Source organism: Dendropsophus ebraccatus, chromosome 8 (assembly GCF_027789765.1).
Source record: "Dendropsophus ebraccatus isolate aDenEbr1 chromosome 8, aDenEbr1.pat, whole genome shotgun sequence".
Classification (NCBI taxonomy): domain Eukaryota; kingdom Metazoa; phylum Chordata; class Amphibia; order Anura; family Hylidae; genus Dendropsophus; species Dendropsophus ebraccatus.
This window is the reverse complement of record NC_091461.1, coordinates 103,148,611-103,167,046: the sequence shown is the minus strand read 5'-3', so window position 1 is coordinate 103,167,046 and position 18,436 is coordinate 103,148,611. Positions and strand designations below refer to the sequence as shown.

The 18,436-nt window shown below is 45.6% G+C and overlaps 1 protein-coding gene across 1 annotated transcript; it reads left to right on the top strand.

Annotated features, from left to right (window-relative positions):
• Positions 1 to 1,457: 1,457 nt before the first annotated feature.
• CDC20 (cell division cycle 20) lies at positions 1,458 to 8,039 on the top strand. The gene is made up of 11 exons (XM_069979386.1): positions 1,458 to 1,566; positions 1,897 to 2,115; positions 3,041 to 3,186; positions 3,457 to 3,553; positions 3,631 to 3,759; positions 3,915 to 4,111; positions 4,946 to 5,040; positions 5,261 to 5,492; positions 7,090 to 7,215; positions 7,304 to 7,421; positions 7,503 to 8,039. Exons 2-11 carry the CDS (start codon positions 1,908 to 1,910, stop codon positions 7,676 to 7,678), a joined length of 1,524 nt encoding a protein of 507 aa, XP_069835487.1. The 5' UTR covers positions 1,458 to 1,566; positions 1,897 to 1,907; the 3' UTR covers positions 7,679 to 8,039.
• Positions 8,040 to 18,436: the final 10,397 nt, after the last annotated feature.

The window sequence follows — 18,436 nt, the reverse complement described above, 5'->3', positions numbered from 1 at the left end:
ACAGACAATTCGGGTACTGAGAGCGTTTGTGAACATTACAAAGATCTTGCCGGGAGGGAAAGGGGAACGACAGACTGCTGACAGATCCATTAAAAAGTACCAGTTATTAACTTTTTTTTTTTTGATATGCTAAAAGTTTTTATCTGAGGAGGGTCTCATTATTGAGACTCCCATTGATCAGGGGAATGAGTGGGGAGCAGCGCCTAGTAGAATACTTTACTTCCCCAATGTCAGTCATCCCTGTCCAGGCAGCTCCATAGACTTATAATGGAGCTGTCCAGGCAGAAACAGAGAATGACAAGCGCCACAGCAATGGCAACCAACTATGCATTGCGAAATGGTGTTAGGAATGGCGGCAAATGAGGTCCGATCCAGAAGACTGGGATGGAAAATGGCAGATAGGAGAGCTCTGTATAACGCAATAAGTGAACAGCTACATTCCTGGTCCAGAACAATATCTGAATAATTCATAAATTATAAGGGTATGTTCACACTACATATATTTTCATTAAACAACGTCCGTAGTTGCTGTTTTGATGATAAAATTGCAGATTGCAGATTACATTCTTTGTAATGGAATCCTGGCCGGAGTGTATACATACAATGGGCACTCTGGCCAGGATTCCTTGCGGCCTCGGAAAAAACTGACATGTCAGTTTTGTGCTGCTGCTATTCATTGAATAGCAGCCGCACAACAGTGGCAGTTCAGGCAATGTACAGTGTGCCTCGGGACGGACTTTACATTGTCAGTTATAGATAATTGCCATGCGGGCGCACAGGAATGTGTCTGCATCCCAATTCTAAGGAAATGAAGTTCATCATCTGGACGGTGCTGCTACTGTCACAGAGCGGCTGGTGTCTTACATAGTGTGAACCCGGTCTTAATGATGAGGTACTGGTATAGAAAATATCAGGATATGACTGTGCTAGACAATATGTTTATGTGTGGCCCCAATACTCCTGTATATATTGCAGTGTGTACCCACAGGTTACATTTATTTCACTTATATGTTCTGCATGATTGTGAACGTACACTATAATAAAACATTTTATATAAATACATAAGTAAATGCTTATTCTGTCAGAATGCGAGAGCACTAAAGTAATAAAACAAATGCAAACCCGAAAGCAATGATAAAATTGCATTTTTTTTTTCTTTTGAAACATGTATGTACCTTAGTATGGTGCTGTGAAAAAAAAACGCAACTGCAAGAAGTCGTACACAGCTGCATTGTTGCAATGTGAAACTTTTCTTCTATCAACCCTCAACAAAAATGGTTTCTGGTATATCTTACCCTCAATAAAAATGGTGGCCTAACAACTTCCGGTGACGTTGCACACAGCAGTCAGCAGCTGGTTACTTCGAACGAATCCCCGCCTAGCACCGGGGTGCGCCGTCCAATCAGAGCGCAGATTCTGAAACTTCCTGCAGTAGTGCCTGGTGGTTGTCATGGAGACGCTGCGGCCTCGACGTCCAATCAGAAGGCGCGGTGGCGGGGATTTAAAACGAAGCAGCGTCTTGCGTGAGACTGTTAGTAGCGGTTGAGTCTACTGGCGAGCACGGAGGTGAGTGCGAGAGCCGGAGAGGTGGGGGCCGCCATTGTTTCTGCTCCCCTGCACATTGAGATATGGTGTTAGGGTTTGATCTGCCTCGTTACTTCCATTGTAGTTATCTTCCCCTGTCACCGATCACGGGGTCCCCTGTCCTGAATTCCTCAGTCTATATACCGTGACCTTCCCTGATCCTATAGACTGAATGGAGTGGCTGTGCCTGTAATCAACCCATTTACAGTGGTTGACATTATGGCGGCTTGTGAGCCTCCTCCTTCTCCTTCCTCCTGTGTGATCCTATGGGATGGAGTACTTTCCATAACATTTAGGCCGTTCTTGTTGCAGATTGGAGCCTTATGGCGCAGTTCGTATTTGAGAGTGACCTAAACAGCATCCTGAAGCTGGATACCCCAATCACAAATGCTCCCCTGGCACGATGGCAGCGCAAAGCCAAAGAGGGGACCTGCTCGTCGGCCAACACCTCCGTGAACTCCAGCGTCCTGTCACCAATGAAGGCTGCAAACAGATCCCACAGCTCCAGCAAAACGCCATCAAAGACGCCAGGTGAGCTGTCGCCATGTGTGGGTCTTCATAGATCATTTCGAATTAGGAGGCTACATTATTGGATAAGGCCACATGGGGCTTTTGCTTAGAAGGTTAAAGGGGTACTCCGGGCTGGTAAGTATGGCCAGGGAGGCTGTGGGTGAAGGCAACGATGTCTACTTACCTCCTCGATTCTAGCACCGGGTCCCGGTTGCGTTGTTCTGGTCTGTGGTGCCGACCGCTTCCTGGTCTGTGATGCAGGCCTGAGATGTGACGCTTCCAGCTCACTCAGCCGTTCAGCAGCAGGGGCGGCATTCCTCCTCTGCCACTGAATTGCTGCATGGGCTAGAACGTGGCCAGCCGCTGCATACCGAAGCAGCGAGATCTGGGACCCGGTACTGGAAATGGGTAGGTAAGTGGACATCATTGCCTTCATCCACCTCCTTCCTGGCCATATGCAGAAAAGCCCCCCCCAGCCCAGCGTACCCCTTTAATTGTTGCATGATCTTGCAGACTAGCACTTTACAGCCTAGTCGTAAAGCAATGCCTGTTGTATCTAAGGATCGTCATGGCTGTATGAATTATCCTCATTGTTAGGGGTTGTACTCTCAGTTGAGGGCACTGTGAACATTCAACAAGGCGATACCAATCGTAGCTGCAGACTGGCTGTATTATACCTTCTCGGCTGATATCAGGACTAATGTGATCATGAGCTGAGCTGCGCTGAAAACTCCCAGACTTCCCAGCTCAAATCCCCTGGTATTATGCTTGAAAATCTAAACAAGCCATCTGCAGACACAGAACACTCTAGGATGTGCAGAATTTACACCAGGCAACAGTCATCTGCTGCAGGGCTTGGGGGGGAGGATCTGTACACAGACTTACTGTTTTTGTCAATGCTGCACTTATGCAAACTACTGTACTTTACCATGCAATGTCTTGTCAGGAAAATCTACAGGAAAGCTGCAGGGCACACCATCCCGAGCTGGAGGTGATCGCTTCATTCCCAACCGCAGCGCCATGCAGATGGACGTGGCCAGCTTCCTGCTCAGTAAGGAGAATGAGCCGGTGGACCAGTCCCCCACCAAGAAGGTGACTAGTACAGATAACACACTCCCTACATACATGTGCTGTGTAGAACTGTTTAGTCTCCTCACTGTAGACATGTAGTGCATGTCTGTCCCAGCAGTGGATTGTCAGGCATGCATGTCACCAATAGTATGTGTGGCTCACCGAATGCTGTTTGTGTGGGCACTGCCATGTTCTTCATACATACATACATACATACATGCTTAGATTGGCTTGCAATGGATGTCAGGCTGCTCTTAGCCTCACGGTCTACCCCCTTATGTCTTATAACAGGAGCAGCAGAAGGCCTGGGCAGCCAACCTCAATGGTTTTGATGTGGAAGATGCCAAAATCTTGCGTCTCGGTGGGAAGCCTCTGAATGCCCCAGAAGGTTTGTTGGGTCTGAGTTGGCCTTTGTTAACTTAGACAAAGGGCCTGATTCATTCTTGTTTTTTTCATCTCTTCTAGGTTATCAGAACAACTTGAAGGTTCTATACAGTCAGAAGACTACTCCTGGCTCCAGCAAGAAGCCTGGCAGATACATCCCATCCATGCCAGACAGAGTCCTTGATGCTCCAGACATCAGAAATGATTACTGTAAGTTCTAGACCCGCAGACTTTGATTTAGAAGGTGTGGGATATAGAAACTTGGTGTTGATGATCTTGACTTGCAATACTGCGTGCAGCCACAAAGTGGTTCTTGGAGGAAAGCACATTTTTAAATGCTGAATGCACAACTTGACTCTTTCCAGACCTGAACCTCATTGACTGGAGCTCTCAGAATGTCCTGGCCGTGGCACTGAATGACTCGGTGTATGTGTGGAACTACCACACAGGTGACATTATCCTGCTGCTGCAGATGGAGAATGCCGAAGAATACATCTCGTCTGTCTCTTGGATCAAGGAAGGGAATTATTTAGCAGTAGGGACAAGCAACGCTGAAGTACAGGTGAGGCCAACATCTGGGGTTTATTTTCCTGTCTGCATCAAATGTTAAAGTCACTGTCTAAATTTTTATTTTTTTTTGCAGAAATCAATAGTATAGGTGATTTTAGGAAACTTTGTAATTGGGTTTTAGGCAAATATGCCATTATCTGCGTTAAAAAAAGAACTTTCCCCAGGTCCCCCCCCCCCCTTCACTGATAATCAGGAAATCTTGACTAGTTTACATCAGTCAAGCCCTGTGTAACCTATGAAGAGGGGAGGGGGGAGGAGGTAGATTAGTCACCAGCAGAGAACAAAGGGTTACACAGTGGGAGCTGTGTGAAAGCTGGTATTCAGAGATCAGTGCTGACTTCAGAGGAGAGAGCCCTATGTAGCTGTAAATTTTTAACTTTGTTCTGTTTTGGTGCCTCATCTGCCTCCCCTCTCCATAGGGGAGGGGGGAGCTTCAAACTGCTTTTTCATGATAAAAATGCATTTTTCGGCTAATATACCCAGTTACGTTTCTTAAAATCGCCTGTACTGTTTTCTGCAAAAAAAAATGTAAACAACAGTGACACTTAAAAAGGAATTGAAGCAGGGAATGGGGAATCTTCAGCCGTCAGAACTAGAATTCCAGTCAGGCCTGGACCACCATTGGCTTTTTGGGTATGACACTGTCCTTTTGCATCTGAAGGGCTGCAGGTTCCCCATTCCAATATTGGCTTGAACGCTGCTCATTCCACAATAGTTTGTCTGGTTTCACAGCTGACAACCATTCAGTGCAGCTCTGCTCCCATACAACACAAGGGATGGGTGTGGCAAGAGAAATCTCCTATAACATTTCCCTCTGTTCCTCTAGCTCTGGGATGTTCAGCAGCAGAAGCGTCTCCGGAATATGGTCAGCCACTCATCACGTGTTGGTGCCCTTAGCTGGAACAACCACATCCTATCCAGGTTAGAAGCAGCTCTTACCCTTATAGTTGCTACAGGGGCTGATGTGTCAAGAGACCAAACAATTAATTTAAATGTAATGTATCTTTATCTACTTGTGCATTTGCACTTGTGTGGCTCAGTATATAGAACACCCATAGCCCTCACTGATGCAGTGCAATAAGGCCCTAGAGTTGTAACCTACCTTTGTATTCATTGCTTGTAATTTTGTTGGCTGTTTTAGTGGCTCAAGGACAGGACATATCCACCACCATGATGTCAGAGTTGCTCAGCATCACGTGTCCACTTTGACTGGACATACGCAAGAAGTCTGCGGCTTGAAATGGTCGCCTGATGGCCGCTATCTAGCCAGTGGGGCAAATGATAACCTGGTGAATATCTGGCCCTGTGTCCAAGGAGACTCTGGAGAGTTCTCACCTGTCCAAACTTTCACACAACACCAAGGCGCTGTCAAGGTGAGAAACTATGGATTAAATTGTACTCCAGAGCTGCACTCTTATGCATGTGCTTAATGACTGCACTAGCAGATGTATTTATCAGAGGTTCCATCCTGTATTCAACTCCAGAGCTGCACTCTAGTCTGATTTGACTCCCATGCTACAAATCAAAAGGCAGTCTATTGGCACAAACTGCTCACAAGTTAAAGGGGTTATCCAGCGCTACAAAAACATGGCCACTTTTCCCCCTACTGTTGTCTCCAGTTCAGGTGCGGTTTGCAATTAAGCTCCATTTACTTCAATGGAACGGAGTTTCAAAACCCCACCCAAACTGGAGACAACAGTAGGGGGAAAGTGGCCATGTTTTTGTAGCGCTGGATAACCCCTTTGAGGATATTTGAATTGTGGGTAGAGACAAGCAAATCGCTTAGTTCAAAACTGGATTCTGCTCATCAGGCTCTGTGCTGTTCCTCCCTGGCTTCTGAGAAAAGCTGGATCCAGTCCTGGGAGACTTCTGTTTCCTAAGACTAGATCCATCTTCTCTCAGCAACCAGGGAGGAGTGGTGTTGAACAGACTTCAAAGCCTGTAGAATGCAGATGGGAATAGTGATTTGCTTTGCTCATGCTGTCAATTTGCTAATCTCTACTACATCGGTCTCCAAACCGTGGCTCTCAAGCTGTTGCAAAACTACAACTCCCATCATGCCTGGACAGCTAAAGCTTTGGATTTGGCTGTCCAGGCATGATGGGAAATGTAGTTTTGCAACAGTTTGCAGACCCATGATCTTCTGGGTGATGGAAAACAAGTTCACATTAGTGATACAAAAAAGTAGGCCTTTTAAGTAGTGGCATGCAATAACTTTCATGATCACTGTAGTGTGGACCTGCAAGGCAAATTAACTTCCTCAGGGAACATAACAAAACGTGCGTAGGGGCGGCTCCACTTGGTGTTCTGGCAGCATGGATGAGTGCAATAATATTGGATGGTAATAGCAGCTGATGTTAGACCTCTCTTTAAGTGAATGGAAACATAGGGGACATTAGGAGACTTTTTAGTAATCTGATACATATATACCCCCGTGTAATATACTAAGATAGAGGTTAATATGAGACATTCTCACAATTGCAATATCCATGATTTATTTCTGCTGACACCTTTTTTAAATTGTATTTTTTATTATTGTGGTCATTTTTTTTAACTTCAATGAAATTTGTCTATTTGGTACCTATTTATACATAATAAAAATCATTTTTATCTTTTATGAACTAAGCCCAGTGTTCGTTTGTATAAAATAGTGGGTGGTTTTATTGATAAGGTGACATCTGGTGGTGCAGGGTGGTACTGCAGCCTTAGTTGTTAGATTACCCCGTTCCCCTGATTTCAAACCTTGGGTGTAAATACTACAAAGGATGTCTGACAAACTTTCTCCCCCTAAAAAGAAACTCTGACTTGTAAGTGCAGCTCTGCACCATAGTTTAAGGTTTAGTTTGTCATGTAGAATGGCTTGGTCCTATATCAGATATATTTGACTGAAGATCACTAAACCACAATACCTGTTTTTTACCACTGACTGAGTCAGGTAGTATGGTCTACTCACTACAGTTTTCTTCATAGGCTGTGGCCTGGTGCCCGTGGCAGTTTAACGTCCTTGCAACTGGTGGTGGAACAAGCGACAGACATATCAGAATCTGGAACGTGTGCTCAGGGACGTCTCTGAACGCTGTAGACACTCACTCCCAGGTAAGTGCATCCTTGTGATGGCTCATCCCCCTTATGACAGAGCTGTGATTGTGATCATGCAGACATTCTAACATGTTGCCTTTTCCAGGTCTGCTCCATCCTGTGGTCCGCAAACTATAAGGAATTGATCTCTGGTCACGGCTTTGCACAGAACCAGCTGGTGATCTGGAAGTATCCCACAATGACCCGGGTGACAGAATTGAAAGGTAAGTATACTCCCTTGCTGTTAATGACTACCTGGTCCTGTTACATGGGCTTTAGTCACCCAACAATGGTTCCTTCCCCAGGGCACAGCGCCAGAGTCCTCAGCCTGGCAATGAGTCCAGACAGCAGCACCGTGGCCTCCGCAGCAGCAGACGAGACCCTCAGATTGTGGAAATGCTTTGAAGTGGATCCTGCCACAAAGAAGGAAAAGGAGAAGGCAAGAAGCAGCAAGAGCATCATTCACCAGAGCATCCGCTGAGTGCTGCTGCCTGGATTTTTAACCCTCTGTGTACATTTGTATTTTAGAATAAACTTTTTTTATTGTACTATTGACTTGTAAATGCCTTGTCCAATAACAAAATGGTTTTATAATGTGAGGAAGTGTGATGGATGACTGTCCTGCAGCTTGATAGGATCATGTAATGTGTCATACCTGACTCAGATGGGTTCTAATGCACTCTGGGAACTGCTATTAAGGTGAGTGAGCTGTATCACTTCCCTATCTTCACCCTTTACCCCTGTTCTTATTGTCACTGTTCATGCACCATTCACTGATGGTTCTTATGTCTGACACTACTGTATGGAGTCACCATGTCTGTAAGCGGTGTAATAAAGGTGTAAAATGATGGTGAGCATGCTTATTGGGGAGGGAACTGGGTTACCAGGTCTTTTGTGGAGATGTGGGTGATGTAGGAGGGAAGAGTTCAGTTTAAAGCTAAAAGGCTCTGGCTGCATCATAAGTCTTGCAGCTAACTCTTGAAGTGTTTCATGAATCCTGTAAGGGGGGGACCTTGCCAAGTTCTATGAGGGAAGCCAACATTGTTCTGATATTGAAGGAGAGAGATCCTAGAGCTGTGGAGTCCTACCGGCCGATCTCCCTTAATACTGATTTTAAAATTATAGCAAAGGTCTTGGCAGGGAGGTTGTCCAAGATGCTGCCGGATCTAGTAGGGAGGGAGCAAGTTGGATTTGTGCCAGGGCGTTTGATTTTTGACAACATTGAGAGGGTTTTTGCAAATGTGCAGATTGGTACAGAGGCGCCCCACTCCATCCTGTCTTTGGATGCCATTAGGGTTTTTGATAGGGTGGAGTGGGGCTTCCTCTGGGGGACTTTGGAGGCTTTTGGGGGGGGGAGTCTATCCCTGCCTGACTTCGGGCTCTACTTTATTGCGGCAGGAGCCCACGGTTTGGCGAGGGGGATCTCTGCACCCGTTTTGAACTATATAATGGGGCACATTGGGGAGGGTAGTAATGTGTTTGAAATATTAGAATCTGGGAGGGCTTTGTTGGGTGAAGGGTTGGGGGGAACACAGAGTTTAGAGAATTTATGGGAGAAGAGATGGCTGGATTTTGGAAGACAAGGGGGGGTCACGCGAGTATGTCAGTTGTTTAAAGAAGGGAAGTTAATCTCGTTTGAAGAGTTAAAGGTTAATTATGCACTAAATGAAAATCATAAGTTTTGGTATATTCAAGTTGTGTATGCATTTAATGCCACTCAGGGTAAACAAGTTTTTTTTTTATTGAGTCACATGAGGTGATGGAGAGTTTAGAAGGGGGGAATAGATTGAAAATTCTCACTAAAGTTTATAAATTTATAAGGGAAGCAAATTCGACGAAATTAACCAGAGTAACTAGGTGGGAGAAGGTGTTTGGATCAATTGCAGATGAAACTTGGAGTCTGTGTGTTAAAGGGGTTGTCCGGCGATAAAAAAAATTATTCACAGAATAACACACATTACAAAGTTATACAACTTTGTAATGTATGTTATGTCTGTGAATGGCCCCCTTCCCCGTGTCCCACCACCCCCACCCGTGTACCCGGAAGTGTGGTGCGCTATACATTACCTGTCACGTGCCGACCACGGTCTCCGATCGTCAGCAGTGACGTCTTCTTCGGGAGGCCGGCGGATCTTCCCGAGTGCCGGCCGCCCTCTGCAGCGTCATCCGAAGCTCAGCCGCGATTGGCTGAGCATAACTGTGCTCAGCCAATCGCGGCTGAGCAGCTGATGACGTGGCCGCGTTATCAGCCGCGATTGGCTGAGCACAGTTATGCTCAGCCAATCGCGGCTGAGCTTCGGATGACGCTGCAGAGGGCGGCCGGCACTCGGGAAGATCCGCCGGCCTCCCGAAGAAGACGTCACTGCTGAGGATCGGAGACCGTGGACGACACGACATGCGGTGAGTATAATGCACCACACTTCCGGGTCTAGCGTGGGTGGGGGGAAACACGGGGAAGGGGGCCATTCACAGACATAACATACATTACAAAGTTGTACAACTTTGTAATGTGTGGTGTTCTGTGAGTAATTTTTTATCGCCGGACAACCCCTTTAAGAATGCGGGTAATGCCTCTAGTAGTATGACATAGGGTTATTTTTTTAAAGATTCTGTACTGGCTTTACTATAGATTCCCTAGATTTCAGGGTAATGGGATCGTTTGTTGTAAGAAATGTGGTATGGAGAGGGCCGACCTTGTACACCTGATCTGGGAATGTCCAAGGGTGAATGATTTCTGGAGGGGAATCGTACCTCATATGAAGAGATGCTTGAACAAGGCTCTACAATTAACAGCTGTGGAGATGGTTTTGGGGGGGAATCATGGACAATGGGGAGAATGGTACCTTGTTGCTAAGGGTATTTGGGTTGATTGTGAGACACTGGGTGAAGGAAGATCCTCCTCAGTTGAAAGAATGGATTAATTTAGTGGGGAAAGTTAAAAGCTATGAATATATAACAGCTCGGTCTTCAAGGAAGGCACTCAGTGGGCACAAGAAAATCTGGGGAAAGTGGAGTGAGAATTAAAGCTAGGGGAAATGTAATGTGACCTGGTATGTGGCTGGAGTTTTTATTTTTTCCTCTCTGCCGTGCCGAATGGGAGGGTGTGGGATGGGGGGGGGGGGGGGGGGGGGAGGTAATCGTTTGAGGCTTTAGTGATTTTGTATATGGTGAAAGCAGTTCACTGGTGTGGTGACCTGCTTACTGGTTTTTGAAGTTTGTTGTAAACCACATCTTTTTTATGGAAAAATAAATGTTATAAAAAAAAAAAAAGGAAAAAAAAAAAGTCTTGCAGCTAATAGATAGTAATGTGGTCACACTGACCTGATGGTTGTCATATCCGGGGTTAACCTTGGGTAACAACAACTTGTGAGTTGCAATACAGCCACACTACATTTTAGTTGCCCTGTATGCATGTTAAATGCCTGACTACTGAAATACCCCCAGTCTCCTGTTGGAATAAAGCAGCAGCTGTCGTACTGCTGCTGGTGATAGTCAAGTGTAGCACTTACTATCTCTGAGCTGCCTAATCAGTGTGGGTGATGGTCAGAACTACACTAAGTACAAACCTAAAGGATAACTCTGGACAAATGTATTTTCTAATGTTATGTAGACAAATTCCTAATGTACACTAACTATGGGAAATGTACTGTCACCCCCAGCCTCTCTCGCTGCACTACCTGTGAAATGTGTGGCACTGCTGACACCAGGGAACAATAGCCTGTACTGTCATGTATATGTATATATCCTCTACCTGTGTAATGTGTGGCATGAGCTGTCTGTATAAGAGTAACAACGATACTATGTGCATGAGGGGGATTGGTGGTGAGAAGTGCGGAAGATGAGTGTGGGCAGGCAAGCTGTATGTGGTTCTGCGGCAGGTTGAGGTGTATTATGAAAGGCTAGGGACATGGTTCTTCTATCTGTACTGCTGTGCAGACAACAACAAAATGATGCTGCCCAAGAGTACACAATATCACCTCTTTTTTTCCCCTGTGAAAAGAGGGAGGTGATGTCGGAGCAGTTGGGCAGGGACTACCCTTTTTTTCTTTTCTTTTTTTTTTTTTTTCCAGCATCCATATTTCAGACCCTCCTGGTGGTCATTACTGGGATAAATAAAAATGTAGTTTTTTTTTCATATTTCCTTACATGTAAAAAAAAAACAAAAAACATTTTTTTTTTATTTTTTATTTTTTTTTTTAACTTTGCGACACATTCCCTTTTAAAGCACAAAATTCAGCTACCATGCCCCCACCCTGACTGGAGCCCTGTAGTAGCAAATATTTTCCCCCCAAGCCACATGATCTCATCACAAGTACTAGCAGCCCTGTCCTATCTGCCATGTATGCTACCTGTCTTCCCCCCCCTTCCCCCGCAAATTGGGCTCTCAACAGTAAGTCTTTCTAACTACCTCACTGAGATCATTATACATAGTATGATGTGTCCAATTGCCTCTGCTCGAAAATTCTATCCTTACTTTCACTGTGGGCCTATTGCTATGACATGCTCTCAGCTACACCGTAAATAAGGGTCTTTCTGGATATCTATGTTCTTTAAACCTCTTCTGTAGAGTGTTACACTCTAGCTTAATGTCAGCGTCACTAGAGCAATTTCGCTTAGCCCTCAGGTACTGACTAATAGGGATTCTCCTACGTAGGTGTTTAGGATGCCAGCTATGCCAATGGAGAAAACCACTGGTGGAAGTAGGTTTGTGGTAAATATTTGTCAGAATATTGAGTTGCGAATCGATGGAAGTGGTTAAATCCAAAAATTTCATGTGTGAAATGCATTCCCACCTCATTGTTGTTCAATATACATACAAAGTCTTCAAAATTCTTTCAGCTGCTGTCCCTCAGCCCTAGGATATTGTCAATATGCCTACCTTAAAAAAAAAACAAATCTGACCCTGACCACCCTAAAAATAAATTAGCATATGTGGGTGCATATGTGCTTCCCATAGCAGTCCCTTTCAATTGGATTATAAAAATTGTCTTAAAATAAAAAATAATTGTGATTGAGGAAAAAAAAAATCAAGAAGGGCCGGAGTGAACTGATTGTGCGCAATTGTGGCACCCTACATCAAGACTGGCCAGTAGTGTATGTTCAGTAACAGGGATTCCTGTAAGTTTATTGACGGTATTCTTGGTGTCCCTGAGGTGGGACGGTAGCACGAGGACAATGGGTGCCAGTATCTTACCAACATAGATGCTGGCACCTTAGGTCAGATTGTTGTTGCCTGAAACTATGGGTCTACCCTGAATAGTCTCTTGTGTAGTCTCCTTATGCACCTTGGGTAAAGCATACATGATAGCAATGGTCGGTTTAGGGTTGTAGATAAATCTATATTCCTCCACTGAGATGATAGACACATCTCTGGCCTCAACCAAAAGCTCTCTCAATTCCTTTAAAAAAGACTGAAAAGAAAACACCACTAATAAGCTGAAGACTTGAGATTTTTTTGAGAATTTACAAATTTTTATACATTTACCCACTCCTTGCCACTTAAAGGGGAACTCCTCATAAGGACAGCTTGTTTTCTATTAAAAGTTATATAGATGTGTCTATACAATGTATAACCATATCTGTATGGTTCTGCCACACTGGTAGCTGATTGAAATCAAGGACATGAAGAAAAATGGACTCTATGCCAATCCACATTGTCTCCTGCTCCCACTGCTCTCCCACCTTAGGGGACAAATATTCCATGCCACTGTCTCACATTGTGTGTGTTTGCAGAGCACAGGCTGATGATGCAGACAGGGGTCAGGGCGTGATGTCACAGGAGGCTTGGCTGGATCCCCCAATCCCCTGAGTAATTCACCATCTCTGACCAGCCAGAAGCAGCTGCTGCAACTTCGCTGGTTGTGCAAAACTCTGCAGTGAAATTAGGGCTATGTTCACATATGTTGGAGTTTCATTGCAGTACTGCAGCGTATTCACAAAAATGATGCAGTAGCACAATTAAATGATACTAAACGACAGAGATGATCAGAGTCGGCACTGCCAATCCCACCTAGACAAAATAAAAACAAAGCATAAACGGTATATCCCATGTAAGATAGTATCAGATAAAGTCTTTATTGTGGGGCTCAATATTTGGGCGGGGAATGGGCAGGGTGGAGGACAGGGTGAGGGAAAGCATTGCATTCTGGAACCTGTAGTACTGTGTACAACTGCTCAAGCAGGAAGTGCAGAAACACAATACAGAACATAAAAACACAAAACAAATGAATTTTTGGTAGTTTCAAAATTAGGATAGATGGGTAAGTAATGCTATTTGCTTCTGCAGAAGTTTCATCCCCCAGTCTACCTGAAGTTCCCCTTTAAGCTCTGTATAGTCTATATCTGGAATCGTGATAAAATAGTGGAGATTCGGCCATAAAACATCTTTGGTAGTCTTCAAATGCACCAGGTTTTAAACCAGCTGTTGGCATACTGCAGACAAAGGTAATAGAAATTTTTAGCATGGCATATCACTTTAGGCCACACCCGTCCTGCTTGTGCTCTGCCCCCTTGTTCTGGGGTGAATTTTTCTGTTCTGTTTGATACACACAGCATACACAGTCTCAGTTGCTATGCCCCAAAATTTGGCACTGGTGAAGCCTCGAATATTATTAAAGGGGTTATTCAGTGGTACAAAAAGATGGCCACTTTCTTAGAGATACAGCTCCAATCTTGCTTCCAGTTCAGGTGTGGTTTGCAATTAAAGGGGTAGTGCGGCATAGACTGAAAATATACTTAACACCCCACTGGTGCTGACCGCCGTTTGAATTTCCAGCTGGCCGCGTCCTCACTTACGGGTTCGGGTGCAGTGAATGGGAGAGAAAAGGCTGCTGGCGTCACATGCTGTGGAAGACAGCGAATAGGAAGGAGACCAGGACCTCCCCCTGCTGTGACGACATCGACCCAAGATGGCCCCTGGGAGAAGAGGACGAGGTCGACAGTGTTTTGGTATGTATACTTTATTTAACTTCTGGGGGGGCAGACAGCTTTTTAACACACATTACAAAGTTATATAACTTTGTAATGTGTGTTAATTAAGCAGAAAAAGAAAAACGCCGTACTACCCCTTTAAGCTTCATTCACTTCAATGGAGCTGAGTTACCAAACCTGTGAGGCCGATATCTTATGTCATTGGCTGCACAATTTATTGTGGCTTGTAAAGGCACTGCAAGTTAGTGGTGCTCTCGCTGAATGGGGCTTGTTTGCAGCAGTACTTGACCAAATATTGGGCTCATTTAAGACAGAGACAAGAAGGAGGGGGGGGGGGTGATCTATCTATCTTAGCAATGATCTGGAATCTGATATGCTGTCTGCTTTCTTATGACATCACAGAGTTACATCAGCCACACATGATGACATACATGAATGATAAGGCGCTGCTGATCTCGGAACTCTTCAGAGTTGGAGTAGGAGTTTAGGAGTAAGTATCTCCCCCTCCCCTCCCCCACCCTATCCTGAGTCCTCTGCCCCCCAAGCCTGGTGTCATCAAGAATAACATCTTCCAATGATACGAACTTGCTTTACCCTGTTTTATCATTACAGAAATGGTCTACAGTGTGTGACTTGCACTGTAAGTATCACCATCAACCCACCCCCACCATCCTCCGTCCCCCGCCATCCCCCCACCATTCTCCGTCCCCTGCCATCTACCATCATCCACCCCCCCATCCCCCATCTCCCTGGCATGTATCCTCTCCACCATCCCGCAACCCCCTGCCATCCTCCACCCGCCACCATCCCCCTGCCAGTCTCCATTACCCCCCACAATCCCCCCCCCCCCCAGCACTCAATTTGTCCACCATGTAAACCATAGGATTGTACAACCAACATGGGGGAGGGATTGGTTGTTTTCCTTATATTTAACATCTCAGTAAATGTAATCTCTGTTTTTCTTTTACAGCTGAGGATCCAGAACCTTGGTAAGTGAATCTTTATTCTCATTGTACGGTGGCTGGGGTGCCATCACAGTTCTTCCCTGCACAATGGTGCCTCTAGCCACTGTGCAGGGAATTACAACACAACTCTATTCCAGTGGCTGGGGCTGCACTACAATGCCCAGCACAGCCAGAGGCAGGAAGCATAGCGGCATGGAGAAGTCAGAAAGCTATAATACAGCCCCTTACCTCTATATAGCTGCTATAACAGATTACCAAATCTAATTCTCTCTTTTCCTCTATAACAGGATTGATGAAGAGGTCGAGGACCCTGATGAGCTGTGAATATCAAACCACCCCCCCTACACACACACCACCACGTATGGTAACATCAAATGCCCTGCCTCATGGGGCCGGGGTTTCTATCATTGTGATAGGTGTCCATGCTCTCATAAAGTAAACAGCCATGCACTGTGCATTGCTGGTTAGTCTATGGCCATAGAAGTAAATGATGATGCTGTGCATGGCCGCTTATTTTCATATCCCCTATGGCCACTTATCTCCTTATACCCCATGGCCACTTTCTGAAATAAATATGGAAAGTTCTGTGTATCACTAGTTGTGGAAGACTTGCCAATATGTTTCGTATTCTGGATTCCCCTGCAGATGGCTGTTGTTGGTCTAACTTGTAGAAGGAAAATAAATTCCAAACATCTGAATATTTTCTATAGCTAACCCTATATAGCTGCTAAAAGAAATTACTAATCATCATTCTCTTTTTTCCTCTATAACAGGATTGACAAATATAAGATCAATGAGGACGAAGGACCTGATAAGGCATGAGTATCACCCCCCTTTCACCCCTCACCCCCACGGTGGCCCACTCTCGACACTATCAGGTATGACCCCGTACTTTTCATCACACAGTGGCATACTCTGACATTGGCGCTAAAGACTGGGATAATGTCTCCCAGTCTTTATATAGTTATATATAACATGATATAAGTTTTATGTACAATAGAGAGGAGACTGAAAGTGATTTTGCAAAGGAGCTGAAGAGGGAGCGGTGACAACAGAAGAAGAGTCGAGCACTGAAGAGTGAGAGGAGGCTGGCTATGTAAGTAGAGAGATGCAATACACTAACATACAGACACATTATAGATCACACCACCATATAGATGTCTTACTGCCCCAATAAAAGAGACTGATATAAAACCTGTCTGCACACATTATGTATCAGCACACACAGGCGCCATCTAGTGGTGCCAGTCATGGGGCATATCCTGCTGCACAAAGATGCCACCGAATGTGAAACGCCTGCTGGAGAGTCGGTCAGTGCGCTCCTCCCCAGGGGCGTAGCTAAAGGCTGATGGGCCCTGGTGCAAAATTTTAGCTTGGGGCCCCCCCATCTCCCCCCGATCAGGCAAAGTCCTATCTAACGTTATATCCAATTACTCTAATGTGCCACCATGTTCTAATGCACTGTCACTGCCTCCACCTCATGTACTGCACTACTGCCCCCTATAATTAATGGACTGTATGTGTCATTGTCTAATCATTGTATTCCAATCTTTGACTCTACAGCTGAAAAACTACAACTCTCATCATGAACTGCCAGTTGGAAATGATGGGGGTTGTAGTGCTGCAACCTGAAGAGCCACATGCTGCAAAACTACAACTCCCATTATAAACTGTCAGCAGGGCATGATGAAGTTTGAACTTCTGCAACCTGGAGAAGTCACCTGATATCACCTGCAGTCCTATGTAACACCACAGATAACAGTGATATCCCTCTGAGTACAGATAATGTAGTAGTCATCTGCAGTCCTATGTAACACCACAGATAACGCAGTGATATCTCTGAGTACAGATAATGTAGTAGATGTCCCCTGCAGTCCTATGTAACACCACAGATAACACAGTGATATCTCTGAGTACAGATAATGTAGTAGATGTCCCCTGCAGTCCTATGTAACACCACAGATAACACAGTGATATCTCTGAGTACAGATAATGTAGATGCAGCACAAGCTGGGGCTCAACGCGGTAAAGATACGGCCATAGGACATAGCTTGGGCCGCCAAGGCAGATGTCTGGAGGAGAGGGCGCTGGTACTTGCTGTCATCTGATTAGGTAAGAGGCCCAATCAGATGACAGCATGTGCCAGAGGGCGCAGGGGGACAGATTAGCACAGTGCTTCCCAACCTTTTCCACCTCGGGGCGCCCCTACTAAATGATGTTCTACAAAATAAGAAAACCGTCATACAGTGACTCACAGGTGATGTCTTCTTTGATCTGAGGCGTCACTTTCCCTTTTCCTCTCCATCCGGCTCAGTCCTCCAAGATGATTCCTTCCAGATACGTTTCATCCCCTTAGAACCTGCGAGACAAACAATTTAGGCTCCGCACATTTCTAGCAACTTCCTTCCCTTCCTCCCTCCTGTAGGCTCCCAAAGTAACTGCACTGTTTGGTGTAATGTGCAGTAAAGTAAGTAGGAATGTGGGATGCCCCCTGTATGTAGGATTCCCTGCTGTGCCTGCATGAGCTAATAATGCCCCCAGAGGTGCCCCCATACAATAATAATGCCCCCAGAGGTGCCCTCATGAGCTAATTATGCCCCCAGAGGTGCCCTCATGAGCTAATAATGCCCCCAGAGGTGCCCTCATGAGCTAATAATGCCCCCAGAGGTGCCCCCATGGACTAATAATGCCCCCATGAGCTAATAGTGCCCCCAGAGGTGCCCCCATGAACTAATAATGCCCCCAGAGGTGCCCCCATATACTAATAATGCCCCCAGAGGTGCCCCCATGAGCTAATAATGCCCCCCGAGTTGCCCCTATCAACTAATAATGCCCCCAGAGGTGCCCCCATGAGCTAATAATGCCCCCAGAGGTGCCCCCATGAGCTAATAATGCCCCCAGAGGTGGCCCCCATGAACTAATAACGCCCACAGAGTTGCCCCCATGACCTAATAATGCCCCCAGAGGTGCCCCCATACAATAATAATGCCCCCAGAGGTGCCCCCAAATAATAATGATGCCCCCAGAGGTGCCCACATGAGCTAATAATGCCCCCAGAGGTGCCCCCAAGAACTAATAATGCCCCCAGAGGTGCCCCCAAGAACTAATAATGCCCTCAGAGGTGCCCCCATACAATAATAATGCCCCCAGAGGTGCCCCCATACAATAATAATGCCCTCAGAGGTGCCCCCATACAATAATAATGCCCCCAGAGGTGCCCTCATGAGCTAATAATGCCCCCAGAGGTGCCCTCATGAGCTAATAATGCCCCCAGAGGTGCCCCCATGGCTAATAATGCCCCCATGAGCTAATAGTGCCCCCAGAGGTGCCCCCATGAACTAATA